This window comes from Gastrolobium bilobum, unplaced genomic scaffold (genome assembly GCF_033153095.1).
Source record: "Gastrolobium bilobum isolate Gb01-03AN ecotype WA unplaced genomic scaffold, APGP_CSIRO_Gbil_v1 utg46365, whole genome shotgun sequence".
In the NCBI taxonomy this organism is placed as follows: Eukaryota; Viridiplantae; Streptophyta; class Magnoliopsida; order Fabales; family Fabaceae; genus Gastrolobium; species Gastrolobium bilobum.
In genome coordinates this window covers 7,936-29,740 of record NW_026899489.1, presented here as the reverse complement: position 1 = coordinate 29,740, position 21,805 = coordinate 7,936, and the positions used below count along the sequence as shown (strand labels likewise).

The 21,805-nt window shown below is 33.3% G+C and overlaps 2 protein-coding genes across 4 annotated transcripts; one reads left to right on the top strand and one right to left on the bottom strand.

The window, feature by feature from the left end:
- The first annotated feature begins 8,814 nt into the window (after positions 1 to 8,814).
- Positions 8,815 to 11,688, top strand: LOC133290637 (uncharacterized). Its single transcript, XM_061488749.1, has 2 exons — positions 8,815 to 9,066; positions 9,641 to 11,688. The coding sequence occupies exon 2, from the start codon at positions 9,798 to 9,800 to the stop codon at positions 11,058 to 11,060; it is 1,263 nt and encodes a 420-aa protein (XP_061344733.1). The 5' UTR covers positions 8,815 to 9,066; positions 9,641 to 9,797; the 3' UTR covers positions 11,061 to 11,688.
- Positions 11,689 to 15,716: 4,028 nt separating this feature from the next.
- LOC133290639 (uncharacterized) lies at positions 15,717 to 21,074 on the bottom strand. Of its 3 annotated transcripts, XM_061488752.1 has the most exons (7): positions 20,966 to 21,074; positions 20,637 to 20,868; positions 17,538 to 18,702; positions 17,394 to 17,444; positions 17,223 to 17,321; positions 16,658 to 16,822; positions 15,717 to 16,077 (listed from the first exon to the last, which is right to left on the bottom strand). In XM_061488752.1, exons 3-7 carry the CDS (start codon positions 18,678 to 18,680, stop codon positions 15,928 to 15,930), a joined length of 1,608 nt encoding a protein of 535 aa, XP_061344736.1. In that variant the 5' UTR covers positions 18,681 to 18,702; positions 20,637 to 20,868; positions 20,966 to 21,074; the 3' UTR covers positions 15,717 to 15,927. The 3 variants fall into 3 exon arrangements, with proteins under 3 accessions (XP_061344736.1, XP_061344734.1, XP_061344735.1); XM_061488750.1 differs by lacking the exon at positions 20,637 to 20,868; XM_061488751.1 differs by lacking the exon at positions 20,966 to 21,074 and having other exon boundaries at positions 20,637 to 20,898.
- Positions 21,075 to 21,805: the final 731 nt, after the last annotated feature.

Here is a 21,805-nt window from a genome sequence, read left to right as displayed (position 1 = left end):
ATCTCCTACTCTCACTTCGATTTTTGTGTTCTATTTTTTTTTAAAAGTAAAGTGGGTGGGTCTCAGTTTCACCATTTATTTTATGTGTAGAAGACAAGATTTCTCTTATATGACAAGAGAAATAAAATCCATATATAAATCTACGTTCAATGTAACTTTAATCTTACATTTTTATTATCACGAGACTATGACTTTGAGTTATACTTATACTATGACTTATGGAGTTATACATATGTATGCACCCAGGGACCCTAAATTATATTAATATTATAACTTACAAAATGATTGAATATAACTATGTTTAAATTGTTTAGAATGTGACTTCCATACTCAAGAAGAGGTAAATTAAGTATTATAAATTTTTTGCAAAGACCCCTTATTGTTTTCAAATTACCTTTGCATGCGCATTTTGATATTTAAAAATATTTTCAACATATTCAACCAAATCAAGATTCACAAATTCTCACAATTAAATAACCTACACTAGGATATACAAGATATCAACAAGGCAATTGATCCAAGAATAGAAGTTTTAAATGATATAGAGATTGCAAACTAAGATTTATCTTGATTCAGTCACCACCACTTGTAACCTACGTCGAGATTGAAACCGCTAGATCAAATCTTTCACAGGCTGCCAAGTTTCACCGGTGCTTGACAAATCTCTACAATCCACCAAGTTTACGTGTACTTGGCAACCTTACAATTCTCTCCAAATTTTCATTGGTATTTGGCTACATTTTAAACTCAAAGGGTCTCACATCCCTTTCCACTCAAGCATACAAGAAGGAAGTGTTTGGAAATGAATTTACACTTGCAAAGTGTGGATATACAACTAAAAGCACTGTGTGTATATAAATTTCACAATATGAGCTCAGTCTTTGAAAGATATGTAAATGATGATTAAAATACTCTCAAAATATGCTTAAGATGTGTAACAATGATGCCTGTTGGAAATATATATATATATATATATATATATATATATATATATATATATATATATAGAGAGAGAGAGAGAAAAAAAAATATTTCTCAAGTTGCTTGAGATATATTTATCTCCGGTTATCCCAAAATTACGTCGTTTTGTTTATTTATTTCCTTATATTAATTGATTCACATTTGAATGGTTATGATTCTCTTTTTCTCTCTCTTCCTTTATCACCATTGATCCATCTTTGTATGGGCAGCTTGAGAAATGATAAGCCCATATATATATAGGGGCAGGTTCTTTTTAAACCAGTGTAAGAATAACAAGTCTTCACCACATCTCAACCGTTGATAGACGAAAAGCATCGGTTGGTATTTGTATTGTAATTAATATTAATTAATTTATATGACTTCTTAAATTATAACCGTTGGATGCACGGAAATCAACGATTGAGATGCGGTGTAAGACTTATTAATCTTGATTGAGATGCGGTGTAAGACTTATTAATCTTACACCGGTGTAAAATGATCATGATCCATATATATATATATATATATATATATATATATATATATATATATATAGGGGCGGGATATTCTTACACCGGTGTAAGAGTTAGAAGTCTTACACTCAATCTTGACCATTGATCCACTTGTATCCAATGGCTCACATCACTAAAAAATTAGAGCCCTTAGATATAAGTGAGATCAACGGACAAGATTAAGAGTGTAACTTACACTAGTGTAAAATTATCCTGACCCATATATATATATATATATATATATATATATATATATATATATATATATACATATATAGTGTTTACATTAAAAACTAGTTGTTTATAGCCGTTAAATACATATTGTCATCAGTATCCGGATAAATAAATTATTTATTAGGATATATTAACTTACCTCGATAAATTACTAAAATTATCTGGAAAAATCATGACAGATATCCTAATAAGTTTTTGATTTATCCTGGCAAATCCCGAATTTATCTTGATAAATCCCTGATTTATCCTTATCTCTAAGAAAGCTCAGAATTGGCTAGAAATACATTCTTTTCACTTTAAACAAGTTTATAACATTATGAAAACATGTAATTATCTCTAGGAAAATGATTTATGATATCAAATCATATTGAGAGATTTTTTCAAAACTTTTATGTAATATGAAACTTTGAAAAATACTTTGAGCTTGTACAATGCAATCTACCATATATCATTTCATATATGCCTAAGTCCTTAAGATATATTATAAATATAATTTTGGACTTAAATTCATGTCTTGAGTCTTGGATCTTGGTTCTTTACTTGAATTTAATACTTTGACTTGTTTGGCAATACTTGGTACTATATTAGACTTGATGGCGTATGGCATTAGCTTATGTTGAAGGTTATCCATGGTTTGTTGCCATTTATCTCAGTTTTGATTTTCTTCTTCTTTGTTTCGCTTGATCTATTTGCTCTTAACTTCTTGTTATCCTTAAAGCTCATCTATGTTGTTGCAACTTTTATATACCATTAATCTTCTTTTCGTGGCTCTATCATGCATTTTCAATTGCCACATATGGTTAATGGTTTTTGCTCTTGATCAAGGTTGTTCTTTTTTTTTGTCACCTTGTTATCATCAAAGAGTACCTTTTATCCATATAAAATACTTTTGATGCTGATGAAAAACTATGATTTTAAGACTCTTCAAACTTGATTTTTGATCCCTTTAATGGATAAAGATTAAAACTTCTTTTGGGCACGATTTCTTGTGCATCTCACAACAAAATCTCCTAGTTATCTAAAACATGTAGAAAAACCACAAATGAGTGAGAATACACATAAACTAATGAAATGATACCGTAAAGAACCATTTCAACCCAATAGCTTAGTGAGACTAATTAATAGTTTTATATTTCTCTAACATTTTCCCTCACAAAAGAGCCATTGAGCTTGAAGGGTTGAAGATGCATCAGATCCAATCTACTAGTGCTAAGAAACTCCATAATATTTAATAGTTTTTATTAATAGAATTGGGGGAGATGATGATCGAGCTTGTGACCACTTGGTCAGAGACTTTGATATCATCTAAAAAACTATTTCAACCCAAAAATTTAAACTGTTGGATAAGGTTACATTAATAATTTTTTATTTCTCTAACATTTATGAAACTCTAAGAGTTTCGTAATTATCTCATGACATGATATTCTTGAGCTTTTTCTCATGATATAGGGATTTTTATACTTTTCCACATTAGAAAAATAAATAAGCTAAATGTTATAAACTCTCTTAAATTTAACCTTTTGTTTGTCCTCTAACAAGGAAAATAAAAGAGAATATATCTTAGAAAATTAAAGGGATATTACCTGCAATATTCGAGCGCTAACGAGGGCGGGGAGTAGAGAGTCCACATGGCATGTGGGTTGGACTATATTACCAGTCAAAAGTCCTAATGCCTGGAGTCCAGACCCGCTAAGGTAGGAGAACTGTGACAATAGGCTCTTGGCAGGCTTCCAACGGGAGAGGTACATTAATGAATCGAATCAACACCTGAACAAGAGGGATCCAGAGGTTATGCAGGTATGAGACTGTACATTTGAGGATAGCTTAAAGGATTTAATATGTACTACCTATATTAGAAAGATGCATCTACTTTTCGGTAGGCCATAACTTAAGAACTCTATAGTTAAGCGTGCTTGACTTGGAGCAATTCTAGGATAGGTGACCTTAAGGAAAATTTCTCATGAAGTGTGTGAGTGAGGACAAAACACGCTGAAAAGTCTTATGTTGGTTTATGGGGATAGTCATTGATCCTGCAAGCTGCCGGACATTACAAGTGGTATTAGAGCCGGGTCTATCTCCCCGTACGGTGTGGTTCGAGGACGAACCAAGTGGAAGCTTGTGGGCATGTAACATTCGGGCCCTGACGAGGGCAGAGAGTAGCTAGTCCTTTGGCATGAGGGTTATACTGTATTACCAGTCAAAAATCTCAATGACTAGAGTCCAAACCCGCTAAGGTAGAAGGGTGTGACAATAGGCTCCTAGCAGGTTTCCAGCGGGAGAGTTACATGAATGAATCGAACTAATACTCGAACGAGAGGAATCCAGAGGCTGTGCAAGTATGAGACTGTACAGTTAAGGATAGCTTAATGGAAGTAATATGTATTACCTATACTAACAAGATGCATATACTTTTTAATAGCCTATAACTTAAGAAATACTTAGAGCAATTCTAAGATGTATGACCTCCTGGGAAGTTTCTCAGGAAATATGTGAGTGAGAACAAAGCATGTTGAAAAGTCTTGTGTTTATTTGTGGGGATTCATTGATCCTGCAAGTGGTCGGGCATTACAAGTGGTATCAGAGCAGGGCCTCTCTTCCAGTATGGTGTGGTTCGAGGATGAACTAGGCAGAAGCTGGTGGGCATGTAACATTCGGGAACTGACGAGGGCGGAAATCGATAGTCCTTTGGCACGTGAGTTGGAATGTACTACCAGTTAAAAATTCCATTTCCCGGAGTCCAGACCCGCTAAGGTAGGAGGGCTATGATAATAGGCTCCTAGCGGGAGGGGTATATGAATGAATTGAATCAACACCCGAACAAGAGAGATCCAGAGGCTGTGCAGGTATGAGACTGTATAGTTGAGGATAGTTTAAAGAATTAATATGTATTACCTATACTACCAAGATGCATCTATTTTTCGATAGTCCATAACTTAAGAACTAACAAGATGCAATTCTAGGATGTGTGACCTCCTGGGAAGTTTCTCATGAATTGTATGAGTGAGAACAAAACACGCTAAAAAGTCTTGTATTTGTTTGAGGGGACAATCATTGATCCCACAAGTGACCGGACGTTACATTACCAATAGATTCATGCAAGCATAATGATACATTAAGGCATATCAAATGTGATTTTAATTCAAAGTGGGTATATTTCAAACCAACATCTTTTCTTAATTAATATCAAGTTTCACAAAATAACAAAATAAACAAAAAAGAATCTAACATAGTTGATAACACTCAGCCACTTGGTGTTTTAAGGTAGGTGTTCACTTAATTCTCACTATTGAAACTAACACTAGCTTGACCTTATTCTAATCCTCCACATTAATAATAGAAATTGCAAAAACCAATCAAAATATCTTTTTAAAGATTTTAACATGGCTACGGTAATAGGGAAGAAATCATTTCATATGAAGTAACCAATAAGTCTATTTAGAGGGAAAAATTTAGAATATAATGTCCATGGAGCTCCCAGAACAATTTTAGACCTTGTCCTAGCTCTCAACTTTTTTTTTGTACTCTCAAATATATGTTGGTCCGAGTGGAATAGCTTTTCAGCCTCTACAAATTATAAATAAATATTTCTCAGGATATACTTTATTGTAACGATCATTCTGAGTCATTGATAGTTTATGTACTATGCTAATGATATTCTATCAAAACAAATAACATTTAAAAAGCTAAGGTTGTCAGATGTTTGAATATGATAAAAAGGATATCCTAACTCATAAGGGGCGTTTGGTAGAGGAGAAATTTTTTTTACCAGGTAAATATAATTACTGCGAAAATTGTGGGAAAGTGAGTTTGCTGATAAAGTTTAAAAAAAGATGTTTGGTTGGACGAAATATTATCGGGTAAATTGATTAAAGTTTTATAAGTCCATGTTTGGTTGAAGATAAAATATTGAAGGGAAAGTGGTATAAAATGACAAAAATAACCTTTTTAAATTTTGAAAATTGACAAAAGTAATCTTGGCAGAGATGTGCAATTTGATGAGGTTAGGTCAGAAAAGGTATATCAGTCACATCTCTCGTTTTCTTTTATCAATTTACCCAGTTTTCTTACAATACCACATTGTAAGTGACATTTTTCATCTGTGTCTATCGTCTGTTTTTCCTCACAATTGATAAAGGATGGGTAAATAAGTTTGCTTGTTAAATTTTTAAAAACCGTGAACCAAACGTGGTCAAGAAAAATGCCACTTATTGATGCCTAGCTATCTCATAGGAATACCCAAACCAAACGCCCTCATAAGTATAATAGAGTTATATTTTTTTACTTCATTTCGAATATATGAGGATCAATATTCAAATTTTTGCTCAATAATCAATTTCCATATATGATTTTTTTTTAAAGATTCCTTCGGTAATCCCACATGTTCGGATTTTTTGAGTCGCCTATGGACTAATTCAGAATTCATAGCGGGTAGAAGATTAAAGTTTAAATCCCTCCCAAAGATGATATTGGTGAGGATTAAAGTTATAAAAATTTTACCCAAAAAGAAATCCTTAATATTGTTCGAATAATAATAATAATTTATAACTATACTTATATATTAAATTGATAAAAAAACAAAGAGAAATAAGTTGAACTGATTCTCAAAATTATTTCAGTTTATACCATTTACTTTAACAAGGACATAAACTAAAACAAAATAAATCATGTTATAGGCAAAAAAATTAAAATATTACATTTTTAATAATTAATTACGAATAGGTAGCAGTTTGAAAACTATATTCGAATTTATTGCAGTCATTCACGCCCAAATTAGGCGTGACTATTCACGCCTAAGTTAGGCGTGACTCCCTAGACATTCACGCCTAATTTAGGCGTGAATCATCTGGTGTTGACACGTGGCAAAAAAAAGTCAACTTACGAACCGTAAAACTTTGAAAAGCCATAACTTTTGACTCGGGTATCCGCATGAGGTAATTCTTTTTTTGATTTCACATAACTTTTCGAGATCTACGCAATGACATCTCATTTGATATATTTTATCTCTCACAAACATAATTCAAATTTGCAATAATTGTATTATATAGTGTATTACCAAAAAAAAATTTAAAAATTATTATTAATAAGAAAAACAAAATAAAGATTTAATTTGTGATTTAAACTCAAAAATCAATTTGAAAAATTTGTATTAATAAAGAAAATAATTAAATATATATTCTAAACACTTGCTTTTTTAATAAATAATTACAAATAAGTTGCCGTTTTGAACCTAATTACGAATATATTGCACTCATTCACGCCCAATAATGGTACTATAACATTAAATTCAAAATTCAAAATTAAAATAACCTCCAATAAGTTGATTTCATTTTGTATTTAATAGGAGTTGATTGTGTTTTGTATTTAATAGGAGCTGATTGCGTTGTAATTTTATGAGTTGGTTACAGATTGTCGCTAATTCAAATAAATTTCCTGGTGGTTATTTGAATTTTGAATTTAATGTTATAAGAGTTGATTGCGTTTTGTATTTAATAGGAGCTGATTGCGTTTTGTAATTAATAGGAAATTTGGTGTCATCTTATTTATAGATGAGTTAATCCACTTTGGTGCCATCTTTATAGTATCATTGTTGTTAATTTGAATTGTGTTTGTGAGAGATAAAATATATCAAATGAGATGTCATTGCGTAGATCTCAAAAAGTTACGTGAAATCAAAAAAAGAATTACCTCATTCGGATACCCGAGTCAAAAGTTATGGCCTTATAAAGTTTTACGGTTAAACTATTAATTTTTTGTGCCACGTGTCAACACCAGACGAGTCACGCCTAACCTTGGGAGTCACGCCTAACTTAGTATTCACACCTAATTTGGGCGTGAATGACTGCAATAAATTCGAATATAGTTTCCAAACTGCTACCTATTCGTAATTAATTATTAAAAGTGTAATTTTTTAATTTTTTTGCCTCATGTTATAATATGGATCAAGATTCTTTATTCTTAGAATGATAATGGTAGAGAATATAAGTTGTCCAAATAGTTTAACATGTTAAAAAAAAAAATGGATTCATATAATGTGGGGACCATAATAATATAAAGGTAGATTAATGGTGATAAGGAAAAAGAAAAAGAAATATTGAGATAAGTAGTTACAAAATCATTACCGATGATTTACTTTTATATGGTTAAACTCTCCTACATAACATAGTCATGTTAATTAAAATATGAGAGGATCCATTTTAAAAAAATTATACTTGTCATTTTTTTCTTATTATCTCTTAGAATCATTTTGTCATAATTGGAGCAAAATCAAATTAATAAGTCTTACTTAATATCATTTTATAACTATTGGTTTAATTTTGATCCAACGATAATAAAATTGATTATAAGAGGTAATAAAAAAATGTGGTAAAAGTAAAAAAAAAAATATAAACACAATTTTTATAAATTCGGACTGTGTTATTACAACTGTTGCATCATTTTTATTTTTATTTTGATATAGGCATCATTATATATATAGAGAGGACATTATCAGTAAAATAATTTTGTTATCTAATCATATATTTTTTATATCTTTAAAAGAGATTATTTTTAAAATAAATTCTATTGTAATTAAATCATTATAATCAAGGTAATTAAAATCTCGATTTAAATATATGATTTCATGATTTTACAATTTTTTTTTTAATCTAAATGATTTCGTTAAGATTTCAAACGCTTTTATGTTTTTCTGATTTTTTATGACTTTTTTACGTTAAAATTTTACGGTTTACTATTTTTGATCTTTATTCTGATTTTAGGTAAAATTCTAATCTTAACTACCTTGATTGTAATCACGTATCACAAATTCACAATGATGTAAAAAAATAGTGGTTTTTTTTTTTTAAATAAAAATAGTGTTTTTTTATCTCTGGAAATCATCTATAATCAAAAGTAAATCAGAGACCCAAAAAGTAAAGATAGAGTAACAAAAGAATTCTTGGATTAAATCTTCGATGACAGATTTAACCCAAAAAAAAAAAAAAAAAAGAAGAAAACAAATTGGGCATGTACAAAAATTAATTTGTACAATCATTGAATCCTAATACAAATAAAACCGAATTTTTTTAATAGCGAAGAGAAGACCTGAAAAAAAAAAAAAAACAGAAAGAAAAAGAAACAGAAGGAAAAGAAGCGAGGAAGAGGAACACTAGTAGCAGCGAGCTATACACAGAAAGCAAAACTCAATACATAAATCAGCAACGAATTTGTTTTTTTGTTTTTTGTTTTTTTTTTAAAAGGGGAAAATAGAGAGAGAGAGAGAGAGAGAGAGAGAGAGAGAGAGGAGCCATAACTGAAGCTTCGAAGATTCGGAAGCAGCAAGTGAGGTTCGAGATTTCTATGCAAATTCCTGAACTGCGCTGAGGTCAGAGTTCAATCAATGCGTAATAACCCCTTTGTTTTTTCTATACACACTTCCAAGCCTTAAGTTTTTGTTCTTCATTGTGCTTCCTTCCATTGCAATTTCAATTTTTTTTTATTATACATACATATATATATTCTCTCTAGCGTTGCTCAATTTGGTTCCACTCGGTGATCTCTTCGGGATTACGAGTTTGGTGCTTTTGGAATTTTGCGAAATAATGAGGGTTTTTAGATTGGTGCAACTGATGTAACGTTCGCTTCGTGCTGTTCAACGCAAGCATAGTGTTTCGGACCCTCGGGTTTGGTAATTCAAACTTAGGGTTTTTATTTGCCATACAATTCGTTGAATTGAGTTTGGTTTGTGGGATTTGGCTCTGGGGCTTAGTGAGTTCCGTTGCAGTTTGATCTCTAGGGTTTTGGGTGTGGGGAAGTTGAGATTTTGCTTTGCATTGTGTGGGTCTCTTGGGGTGTGAATTTTGGTTATAAGGGTGATCATATTCAGGTTCAGAATTGCTACTTTCTCTTGGGTTGCTATTATTAGTATGATTTAAGCATCTGCTTGTTCTGATATGCAGAGCTTTTGGTAGTTGATTTGTGTTCAACGGTATGGGAGAGAGGGAGTTTTGGGTTCTTTGTAAACAGAAATAACTGCAGTTTGGGTCAAATTGAGGTTACAGGTGGGTGGGTTGTTTTCTGATTTATTGGGCGGTGTATGAATCTGTCTGTTGAGAAATGCAACCCCAGCAGAGCTCAAGAATTGATTTGGGTGAATTAAAAGCACAAATTGTAAAGAGGATTGGAGCTGATAAGTCAAAACGGTATTTTAGTTACTTGAACAGATTTCTCAGTCAGAAGCTGAGCAAGACTGAATTTGATAAGTTGTGTTATCGGGTACTGGGGAGGGAGAATCTTCCATTACACAACTATTTTATAAAGTCAATTTTGAAGAATGCCTGCCAAGCCAAGACCCCACCACCAGTCCGGTCATCAGGTCCTCCAAAATCAGGAGCGTATGTCACTAATGTATCTCCTGGTAGAGAAGATGGACATGAACAGAGTGTTGCCAACATCCAAAATCAAAATGCATCATCCATTTGGTCAAATGGAGTTTTGCCAATGTCCCCACGTAAGTTAAGGTCTGGAATGCGTGATCGGAAGCTTAAAGATAGACCAAGCCCACTTGGACCAAATGGGAAAGTTGATTCGGTTGCTCATCAATCCACAGCTTCAGAAGACAGTGGTAGTAAGGTTGACATGGAGAATGGAACTATTACTCTATGTGATTATCAGAGACCAATACAGCATCTTCAAGCAGTTGCTGAGCTACCTGAGAATGGTATGGGGGATGCTATTGAGAGACCTGCAGAAAAACCAAGAATACATGGCAAAGGGCCAACCGAAATATCAATTGTTGAAGATGGGGAAGAGGTAGAACAGTTAAACCGCTTCAATTTCTCCAGAAGTCCCCTGATAGCACCACTTGGGGTTCCTTACTGCTCTGCAAGTGTTGGTGGGGCCCGCAAAGCATTGCCGGTGAGTAGCACTAGTGATTTTGTTAGGTGTTGTGACAATGGTAAGTTATCTGATACAGATACATTGAGAAGGCGCGTGGAGCAGATTGCTACAGTACAGGGCCTTGGAGGAGGTGTTTCTATGGAATGTGCGAATATGTTGAATAATGGGTTAGATGTGTACTTAAAACGGTTGATCAGTTCTTGTGTTGATTTAGTGGGAGCTAGGTCTGCAAATGAGCCGAGGAAGCTCCCTGCCTCAAAACAGCAGATTCAGGGGAAGATCATTAATGGCATGTGGCCAAATAATCATTTACATGTGCAGAGTGCTGGTGGGCTGGCAGAACCTGAGCCTGAACACAGACCACTGTTCTCGGTATCTTTGCATGATTTTAAAGTTGCTATGGAGCTAAATCCCCAGCAACTTGGAGAAGATTGGCCAGTACTGTTGGAGAAGATTTCTATGCGATCCTTTGAGGAATAACACATGTATGAAGAAATTTTTTTCCTAAGCAAAGATTGGGTCTGTTTCTTCTGGTTCTGATAGCTCGGCAATGGTTGTTGATCATCAGCTCACGTAGCTCTGTTCTTTTTGCCAGGATGAACCACATGACCCCTACATGGAGAACTTCTGGCCCTTCCAGGATCAAATACTGGTTTTGAGCTTCAAAATGTCTTACCTCTGCTATTTGAAGAGCTAGAATGGATCAGAAATTATTTAACTGCAACCAAGGGTACTATCAAATGAAGCCCAGGATTGGTTGCACTGTTGTACGTTTAGCATTTATGTTGGCTGTATTTGCCATTACTGGAGATGTCAGAGCTTTTGTTTGCTTTACAGCCAATTACTAAGAACTAAGAAGACTCAAAAGTTTTGCAGGGATACTACTGTGTAGCTGGGATTGAGGAACTGTGACATAAGAGCTGAAGGGTTGCTCTGTATGTATTTTTAGAATATGAGGATTGATTGAATTCAATAGTAATAACACGTCAACATCTATTGAAATTTTCTTGAGGAGTTCAGTTCTATGGTTGAACGTCATGGCACCAAATTTCTCCAATACCTAGTGTTTTTTTGTTTTCTTGTTTATTCATCATATAGCTCTGTAAATTACACGTCTCTTTCAGTTCAAATTTATTTTGTTGACAATAAATGAATTTCTAGTCATATGTTCGACTTTTGAATTTTGGCATCAATTTCTTCAATTTAATATATATATATATATATATGGGAAAAACTACTCTTATGCAACATAAGAGTAGTTTATCTCCAATAGACCCATCGAAAACCGTGACAACTTTTTTTCTTTTTTTCCTTTTTTTTTTATAAATTGTGGATCCCACCACACATGTATCTATAACATGAGAGAAGATCTCTCATGTAACATGAGATTAGATTAACCCTATATATATATATGTGTGTGTGTGTGTGTGTGTGGGACAGGATCTTTTAACACTAGTGTCAAATTTGAAGTTTGACACCTCATTTGATAGTCATTTGATCAAAAAAAATAACGACTCTGATTTCTAGGCATGTGACACCATTGATCTTTTTTAATCTAACAGCTATCAGATGAGGTTTGAAGTTTGACACCTCATCTGATAGCTGTTAGATTAAAAAAAATCAATGGTGTCACATGCCTACAAATCAGAGTCGTTGATCTTTTTTGATCTAACGGCTCGCAGATGAGGTGTCAAAGGATCCCACCTCTCTCTATATATGTATATATATGGGGAGGGTTATTTTGACTCCAGAGTAAGACTTTTAAGTCTTACTCCGCATCTTAGCCGTTGATGGACGGAAATCAACGGTTGTCATCTGTAATATAATTAATTAATTAATTAATATGACTTCCTAAACTATAACCATTGAATAGACAGAAATCAAGAGTTGAGATGAGGAGTAAGACTTATAAGTCTTACCTTGAGTCAAATGATCTTTCTCCTATATATATATGGGTTTACATTTCTGCAGTTACTGTACGTGTAGCAATCAAATACTTGCCATATATATACGTGAAAGTATTAAATATGGGGAATCATAACCATACAAAAAATGAAAGTATTAAATATGAGGAATCATAGTCATGCACCTGTCATTGTTGTATGTAATAAAACGGTTGTAGAAATGATTTTATCATATAGTGAGCGTAAAATGAGGTAATCATGATCATTCAATCTTTATATGGACAGTTAAGATTAGTTCCACTGACACATATATTGCTGACTCTTGTATAATTGAAGATATAGTAAACAACAGCTTTCCTGAGAATGTGGTGAACTAGTAAGTTATTCTTGTATGTTGCTTTTGGATGGGGGAACAGGAAAAGAAGTCTTTTTTCTTCAATGCAGTAACCCGATATTTTGAATGTCAAGAATTTGCATTTGTTACTTTTAGTCCTTATGTAAAAGAAATGATCGGGCAACCAATCATGATGTTCTTTCAGACAAAATGTCCATGTCTGTTTTGATTTTTTAACCATGATTTTGCCATTTGTCATGGTTTTCTACTATGCTTACAAGTTACAACAAGTAGCTGTGCAATATAGAGAAAAATGCAGAGAGAATTCTGTAAAGTCGAATACGTGTACAGGTTCACAGATTGGTCAAAAATAAAATCTCTACATGATTGAGCTGCAGCATGCCTAAGCCGTTAAATTAACAACCTACCAATAACGACATTGTCTGAACCAAATGTTGAAGATTTGTATTTCATATGTCTATACTGACTCATTTAATATTTATTATTCAAAATATTGAGGTTGCAATTTGTTTGTATTGCTTGTTGTAACTTCCTAAGGCCATCCCCTTGTCTTAGTGGCTATTGGGCATTGCAATTTGCATCATCCTAGCATTTTCTGCAGGAACATCAAAGTTTAGGAGGTTCTTGAAGGTAACGAGTAGAAGTTTTGAAGGCATATTCCTGGGAAGAATTGCATATAACATATGCCAGAACTAGTTTTGGCGAGTAACTGCTGGAATCTTCAAAGTTTTGCAATTAGCTGCTTCCATCTAATCTGTCAACTTTTATTAAGTGATGTTTGAATCTTCTTCTTTTTAAGCTAAAAGCTACTTATAAGCAGAAGTTAAGCCAAATAGATTTTGTAAAAAACTCTTATAATAAAAAGTTCTCTTTTTTTTATAACAAAGAAAAAAGTTAAAAGCTAAAAGCTCCTAGGGTTTTTTTTTTTTTAAGCTCTTATCAGTTTTTCTTGAATTTTGTATTTTTTTTTTGAAATAAAAAGCCATAGAGATATAGAGAGAGACTTTTATTGAAATATGTGCTTTTAAACTAAAAATTTTACGTAATTATCAAACAACTTTTAATTTTTTTTTTAAAGTTCTTTTTTTTTTTAACTTTGACTTAAAAGAGAAGATGCAAACAAACTCTAAGAAATGTTAGTTAATGGAAGTTGGACATAAGCAGAAGTGGCTATTTGCAAATGTCTAATAAGTTCAGGCAGTGATTTGCAAAAGGGTCGAAGGGGGTAATATGAGATTTTTTTCTCAAGACTAAATTTGTGCTATATTTGGTGCTTGTGAATTAGTTGAAATGTTAAAGACTCTAAGTGAAGTGCACACTGTTTACTTGTTCAGACGCAGCTGATTCATGGTCTAGCTTGTAAGTGATTACTGATTACTTACATCAATGTATATCACTATCAAATTCATGGAAATTTATAATGTACAGGCTCGAAGAGATCTAGGTATGTTCTATTCTTTGCTAGAAAAGCTTAATGATATCCCTATTTATACAATTCCAAGGAAAAGAAAATTCTAATTATCATTGTACTTAAACAGTAATAATCCTATGTTTTAATCAACTAATCAAAGATGTCGTGTTAATTTTTTTGAGTGTCTAGAGAAAGTGGGGCCATAAATTTCCAGTTACTGGATTTTTCCATCAGCTTATTTACGAAAATATTACTTTTACATTGATAAAACAGGAGAAGCCTCACAGAATACATGTGGAAAAATTGAAAGGAGAAACAAAGTTAGATTACTTTGAATAACAAATACCTTTTTCTTGAGGAAGTGTGTATTATTTATTTCTATGCAGTTGACATAATTATTTAAAGTGGCTGCAACCAGACTGGACTTCGGGCTATGAGAGTCATCCATGCATAACCATGCGAATTGCTCGTCTCCCAAAAATCATGTATAAAACATTTGCTCTAAATATATTCTTTGAATTATAAACAAGCGGAAGAATATTGTGACAACTAAATTGTGTTACTACCAATCAAACTCACCGTTAGATTGATTATGTTGATCCAACGGTTATATTTATTTCCATCTTTGTATAGTCATGATTCCCCATATTTAAAGTGAAAGCATTAAATATGGGAAATCATAACCATATAAAGGTGAAAATAAATATAAAGTATTAAATTTAGGAAATCATGACCATACAAATATGGAAATAAATATAACCGTTGGATCAATATAATCGATCTAACGGTAAGATTGATTAGTAGTTACTTGGTAGTAACACAACTTGGTTGTCACAAATATCCTTCCCCTATAAACAATCACTTAGAAGTTAAAAAACTCTTAATAAAATAATTTGACCATTTAGTTATTGAATCTAAAATAATATACACATGTATATTATTAAAAGAGGATGAAATAGTTATTGATTTGTTGCACCATCGTTGTAAATTCATTTAATACAATAATAATTAGTTAAACCAGCAATGTTGAGACAAAAGTAGAATAATAAGATTTATCAGCTTCATAATGACTTTTGGTGCATACTGAAATTTTTTAATGTGGTTTAAACGTCTCCCTCGACCTTCTTCATGGTTTAGTGCATATGGAAAATTTTCTATAATGCCAATTGTTCCATAGTAATATTTCGGGATCAATCCAACTAGAGCTGTTCAAATCTCCCTCGATGCCTAAATCATAGGGATCACTCTCTATCTATAAGGCTACTCCTTAGCAAGCATTCGTATACAATAAGGGTTAAGCTCTCACATATGGAATCTTCCTTCTCAAGTACTTGCATACTAGTGGTGCTGCCTCTCACATACTTGCATATACTACAAACATCTTCAACTTTGTCCCTAGAATAAGTCAATAACTTCCATTGTATCAATGCTGGTTTATGCAGCTTCGATCCCTTTTAATTTTTTTTTTCCTTAAAAAAAAGGAAAGAAAGAAAAAGATACTTAAATGGGACTATTTTCGTCCGCAGATTAACAAGTTCTAGAGTCCATCAAGCCAGTGGCTTATGTTATTAGTTGATGGGATGAATCTATTGGCTATGTACATATGACCAATAAGAAGAGGTGAGGAGCAACCGTGCTTTGTACAAAAGGAAAATAAAGAGAAAAGGGACAATGCAATCAATGAGGTGAAGATGAATTGGATGGTGCTGCTGATACTTTGCAAATAGGGCACCAGTTCTTCAGCTGCAGCCACTCTTGTATGCAAAACACATGAAACCTATGCTCGCATTGCAAACTCCCAACTTCATCTGCAACAACATATTCCTCCTGCAAATTAAGTAAATGTATCTAAATAAGGTCATGTGACAAAATAATTCTAGAGTTTCGTTATTCCTACATAAAATCTACACTAAACCTCTACACATTCCTCTTTTGAGGGGGGAAAAGAGAGACACACACACTTCCCAATACCTACTCTTTCTTTTTCTTTTCCTAAAAAGGAAGTTGTAAATCTTTGGTGTTGAAATTAGATATAGACATCAGATGTAGGAATAAAAATTATCAGGAATGACATTTGTGATACTTCTAGGGTCTATACGGGTCTTAAAGCAGTAGTGGCTAGTCTTAATTCCTTCTATTTCTTAAATGCTGATGAAGTCTTTATGGTGCTATGCATACTAGCTTCACTAAGTTTAAGACTGAAAACGGCTGTTACTTTGTCAACAGACAATTGGGTTCCACTAGAATCAGATACGGGGATATCAATTTAAATTTGGCAAGCCGAATCCTGGTAACAATAGTAGCACATCACAGGCTTAATAGTATTTGAGCCATGATGATGTTCAACGACACCCCCATTTGCCATGCATCATCCTCGCAAAAGCTTCATTAAATGTTATAAAAATACCTGGCAAATGCAGCATTTGATATCATCCTTATCCTCATTAGAACTCTCAGCTGCATCATGTGAAGGTTCAGAATGATAGATACTTCTCTTAAGGCATTCTGAAAGAGCTTCCTCTGTTAGGGCAGTACTCACAGTACCCATCCTCTCTTCCAGAGCTAAAAGTTCCTGTGATTAATTGAAAACTTTCAAGGGTAGGAATAGATAAATATGAAAAGAAAATTTTTATATTTTTAATCCGAAGCATGCTTTGTCCTTAAGGATAGTAATCCCTTCTCAAAGCTGCCTCTATCAACACAATTTTCAAACCTCTCTCCCTTACCATACTGCCAATAAACAGCAGTTAGACCTAGGTTATAATCCCCAATATTGCTTTTAGAAATACGCATTCTTAAGGATATTTTTGCCCAAAACTGTTGTACTACAGATCCCACAAACCATAACAACGCATTCTTAAGGATATTTTTGCCCAAAACTGTTGTACTACAGATCCCACAAACCATAACAAGTTTGATACGAGAAAATGATGTAAGAAAATGATTGATAGAACCTTGTGACATTAACAGACCTCATACGTCATGTTATCAATATCCAACCGCATGTCTCTGTGATGATCATAGAAGTTTAGTCCATTAAGGAACAAGTTGGTCTCTAGTAAAAGAATTTGCTGCACAGACACAAAATCAAAGTGTCAAATAGCTTGCCGACTAAGTCGATGTAACTTTTAGTCAAGAATTACCTCAGAGGTTAGCTCTTCATCTTGTTCAATCCTCTCAAGTGCCAATAATACCTACATAAAATTATAAAATAAACTCTATTTTTAAGCCTCTCATTAATGACCACGATAACAAATATGTGCTCCCATGTTTACATGGAAAATTACCTCTGCAATACTATCCATGTTGTAGCGTTGAAAGCTATCCCGATTTATGATAGAATGAGTGATGCCGTATTCTGCAGGAGACACACACATAACACCACATAACTGCTCACTGCTAGTACCTGGTCTATTGTAAGAGCTTGGACGACTTAAAGGAGTCTCTACAGAAGTATGATATGAAATGCTAGGAGCACTAAGATCACCAGAATGAGGCAAAAGAGGTACCATAACAGGGGACTCATTGGTTGCCATGGGGTTTTCATTTCCTTTGCTAGAAAACCTTCCCCTGGCATGACCACTAACTGATCTTTGAGTTCTAACCAATATATTGCTGTCCCTGTGAGAAGGAATATTTGTAGATCCTCTTGAATCGGAGATACATATGCCATTTCTGCAGCCAGAATTTCTTCTTTCAAATGAAGACCCGGTCATCTTCTTCCCAACAGTGGAACTACTTTCTCCTTCACAGTTTCTCTTTTTGATCATATCCTTCCTTCTATAAAGGGTTGAATCTGATGATGAACAACCAGCTGGGGTGACATCGGATATAGAGTTGCATCTGAGGTTCCTCAACCCATACCTGCTGTTAACAGCACGTGTCACTGGACCAGTGCTTTTAATTTCTCGTCCATGCAATCCAGGCCTTTGATGAAAATTCCTTTGAGATCTTGCATTTGATACTACACTAGAGCTTCCTACTTCCATCAGCATCACATTACTAGACGCTGTACTTTCCCCTTCAGATTGAAGCCCTCTAGGAATTTTTCCTGTTGGAGGGATTAGCCCTGAAATTTGTGGTTCATCCTGCGCACTACTAGTTTCAGATGAATCTGTCCCAAACTGAGAGGATAATGCTTTCTGAGGCTCTATAAGGGGTTTTTCGGTGTTACTAGTAGCTCTGGAGGAACTTCCAATTGCTTGCTTGCCCCTTAAAGAGGACCGGACTGAAGACCTCAAAGATTTACCTTTTTCAGATGATCCAACTTGAGAAACTTTAGGAGGGTTGGCTCTACTACTGCAACCCAATCGGCTGCAAATTTGACCATTTCGATCTCTAGTATTAGCAGTATCTCTAAACACATGGCCCATCCCCTTTCCAGGGACTACCACCCCATGAATGCCTCTTTTACCAGAATATTCATCCATCAATTGCTTATTACCTTCAAATCTGCAACACATTGACGTGATTTAGAAGTAATCATATAATCAAAAACTAATAAAGGGCCATCATATTAAAGAAAATCATGAGGCTGGAAACAGAAATTATAAGTAAGATTAAATACATACAAACATTCAGATTGTCAAAAGCAGAATATAGATCGTATAAGACAATAGTTTTACATGTTTCTCAATAACAACGATTTATATGCATAATTCCAGCTGCAACTGAACAGACTGGCAGACTGGCAGCTTCACTTAAAGTACATAAATTTGAAGTTTAGACAAAATCAAGAATAGAGGAATTTTCCCACTTTTATGCTTTTGAATAAACTTCACATATTAAACAGCTTATCTGGAAATTGTTCCAAACTTATCACGTACAATAACTAAATTTCTTCATAGCAGTCCCTCCTTTGTAACCCCCATTAGTTTTATGCATTGAAAGGAAAAAAATGTTGAAATCTACTTGTATATTATTGACACTTGGATATATCCAAAGTATTTCACATTTTGGATTCTCTTTTGCAAGAGCTTCAGATGAATGGGAAAAAGCTCTTACATCAAGCATATACAAATGACTGGAATTCAACTGAAAGGGGACTAATAAAGAAAATTGGCAAAATGAATTGAATTGCAAAACAAAGGTGGTGGTCACCCATGAAAAGAACAGAAAAATCGTTCGAAGGAAAAAGTTGAACAAGAGGCATTAAGCCAGTGTCTATAACCATAACAGAAATGTCATTTTTAACATGCTCATGTTATGGGTCAGGGACAGTTTTGCTTCCTTGTCAATTGTAATAAACTATGCAATACAGGCATTCAGGCAATAACCCATCTTAGGTAGCATTAAGAAATCCTTTAACTAACAAATTCAAGAAAAAAAACAAATAGTTGCAACAATATATTTATTAGTCAATTTGCGAATCCCATGCCTATTTTCATCCTAGAGGGAATCATTTATAAGTATATTGCTTGAGCAAGCTGGGTAAATTTTATATGATTTTGCATGCTCAATCAGACACACAGAGAATTTGAGCTACATCAAAACACTTCTATTAAATATTTATTATATGAAATAGACAGCCAACTTTGAAAAAATTTGCTGGTGTAAGAAAAAAAAAATGTAAATACAAGAGAATACATGTAGTTTAATCCATATGGTAAATAAAACACTCTAAACTGAGATGATAAAAAAATTAACAAAAATCAGAAAACTGACAAGTATTCATGAAACAGTCAATACTTCTGGTCAGAAGCTAAATCGAGTTGTCGAATCTCCCACGCAGCCAGATATAAATCATGCAAAGAGTTTCCAGGGTTTCAATCACGAATACACAAAGATATGCCAAGTTCGGATACTAGAACACTCACACCATTGGCTTCCTAATAGCCTCAACCATGACAGCATTTACATTTTGTATACTTTTTTCTCATCCCCAAGGCAAAATGACCAATACTTTGCTCTATATCTAATATAAAAGAAGAAGAAGAAGAAGAATAAGCTACTGGAGTCTAGAAATATTTACATAATATATATGGTTCTCAAACAGATAGCTCCTTTTTTCAACTCCTCTGAACCAACAAGGTACTAACGCAGCTTGATTACATTAAATCCAACCATAGATATATGTACACACCTTATTATCATTACCATTGAGGGGACAAGACAAACCAATTAAAAAAAATACAAAACTCCCATCATTAATAATAATATTCAGCTGGAACAATTCAAAACAGAAAATAAAACAGGAAAATAAGAATAGAACATCACGATGCAAACTGTATACCAACATCTAGAAACTGATCACACAAGAACCAACTAAGAACTCAGTTATGAGATAAGAGTCTTCAACAAGAATAGCTGTTGTTAAAACCGAAATAACAATATCAAAAGGAGGGAGCTTCACCACACAACGATGACAAAAAAAAAAAAAAACAAACCTTTGTTGTTCCTCCCGTCATTTCAGCGCTCAAAAAAACAACAAAACTGTGACGCAAACAACATCAGTTAAAAAAAAAAAAAAAAAGGAACACTTCCATGAATTTGAACTTCAACGATGAGATAACGGAACAAAGAAAAAAAAAATCAGATTTTGAGTAACCCCAGTTTCCAATTGTTTGGTATCAGGATGTATAGATTGATCAACGCCATGAAAAATTGATGAATCTTCCACTGTTTCAATTTGGGTCGATTAATTAACCCAATTTTATTCCTTTTGAATTCAATAGCTTAAGTTCATCAGAAAAACACGAATAAGGTGGCTAGCTACCTTTTTTTTCCTTGTGTTGTTGTTGGTTGGTGATGGTGATGGTGATGGTGTTGTTCTTCTCCCTTAATAACTGCGAGAAAAGAATTAAAGAGTGCGAAAGAGAAAGAAAAGTTTGAAGACAGAGAAGCAAAAGTGCAAAACGTGTGTGAATGAATGATCCAATGCTACTCATCAAATCAAACATTTATTTATTTATTATCTTTTCCAAAGCTGAACAACAAAGGCAACAAATAAATTAAAATATTTATATATTAAAAAAAGAAGAAAAAGAATAAAAACAGAATACCTGTATAAGCAAGAATGATGATATACATATACATATACATACTCATTCTTAAATTTTATTTCATGTATTTTAAATTAAATTAAAAAAAAAATTACTTTGTTGAATTTGTGGTGAAAGAAAGAAAGAAAGCAGAGTCATTGGCAAATGGCAATTCCCTATAAGCGACTCAGCTGCGTGATAAGCGATTTTTATTGTAAATATATTTCTATCCTATTATTGAATTTTAAATCTACGACTCTTTATTCCTCTTTTTTAGTTGTGGAGTGAGATTTTTTATTTATTTTTAATTTAATATTCAAAATTACAAGAATCAATAAAAAAAAAATATCAAAGAAATACAACGATATTAATAAAAAAATTAAAATCTTATGTAATTTTCTCAAATTTATAACAATTTGATGTAACTTCATGTTCTCTTAGATAGCATTTTCCCACATATTAAAAGTTATGTTACCTCTACATGCATTGGCATCCATCTTCTCCTGTTCTTATTCTTGTTCTTGAGTTTGAACAATAGATTTAAAACTATCTTCTTTAAACAGAAGAGATGAAGG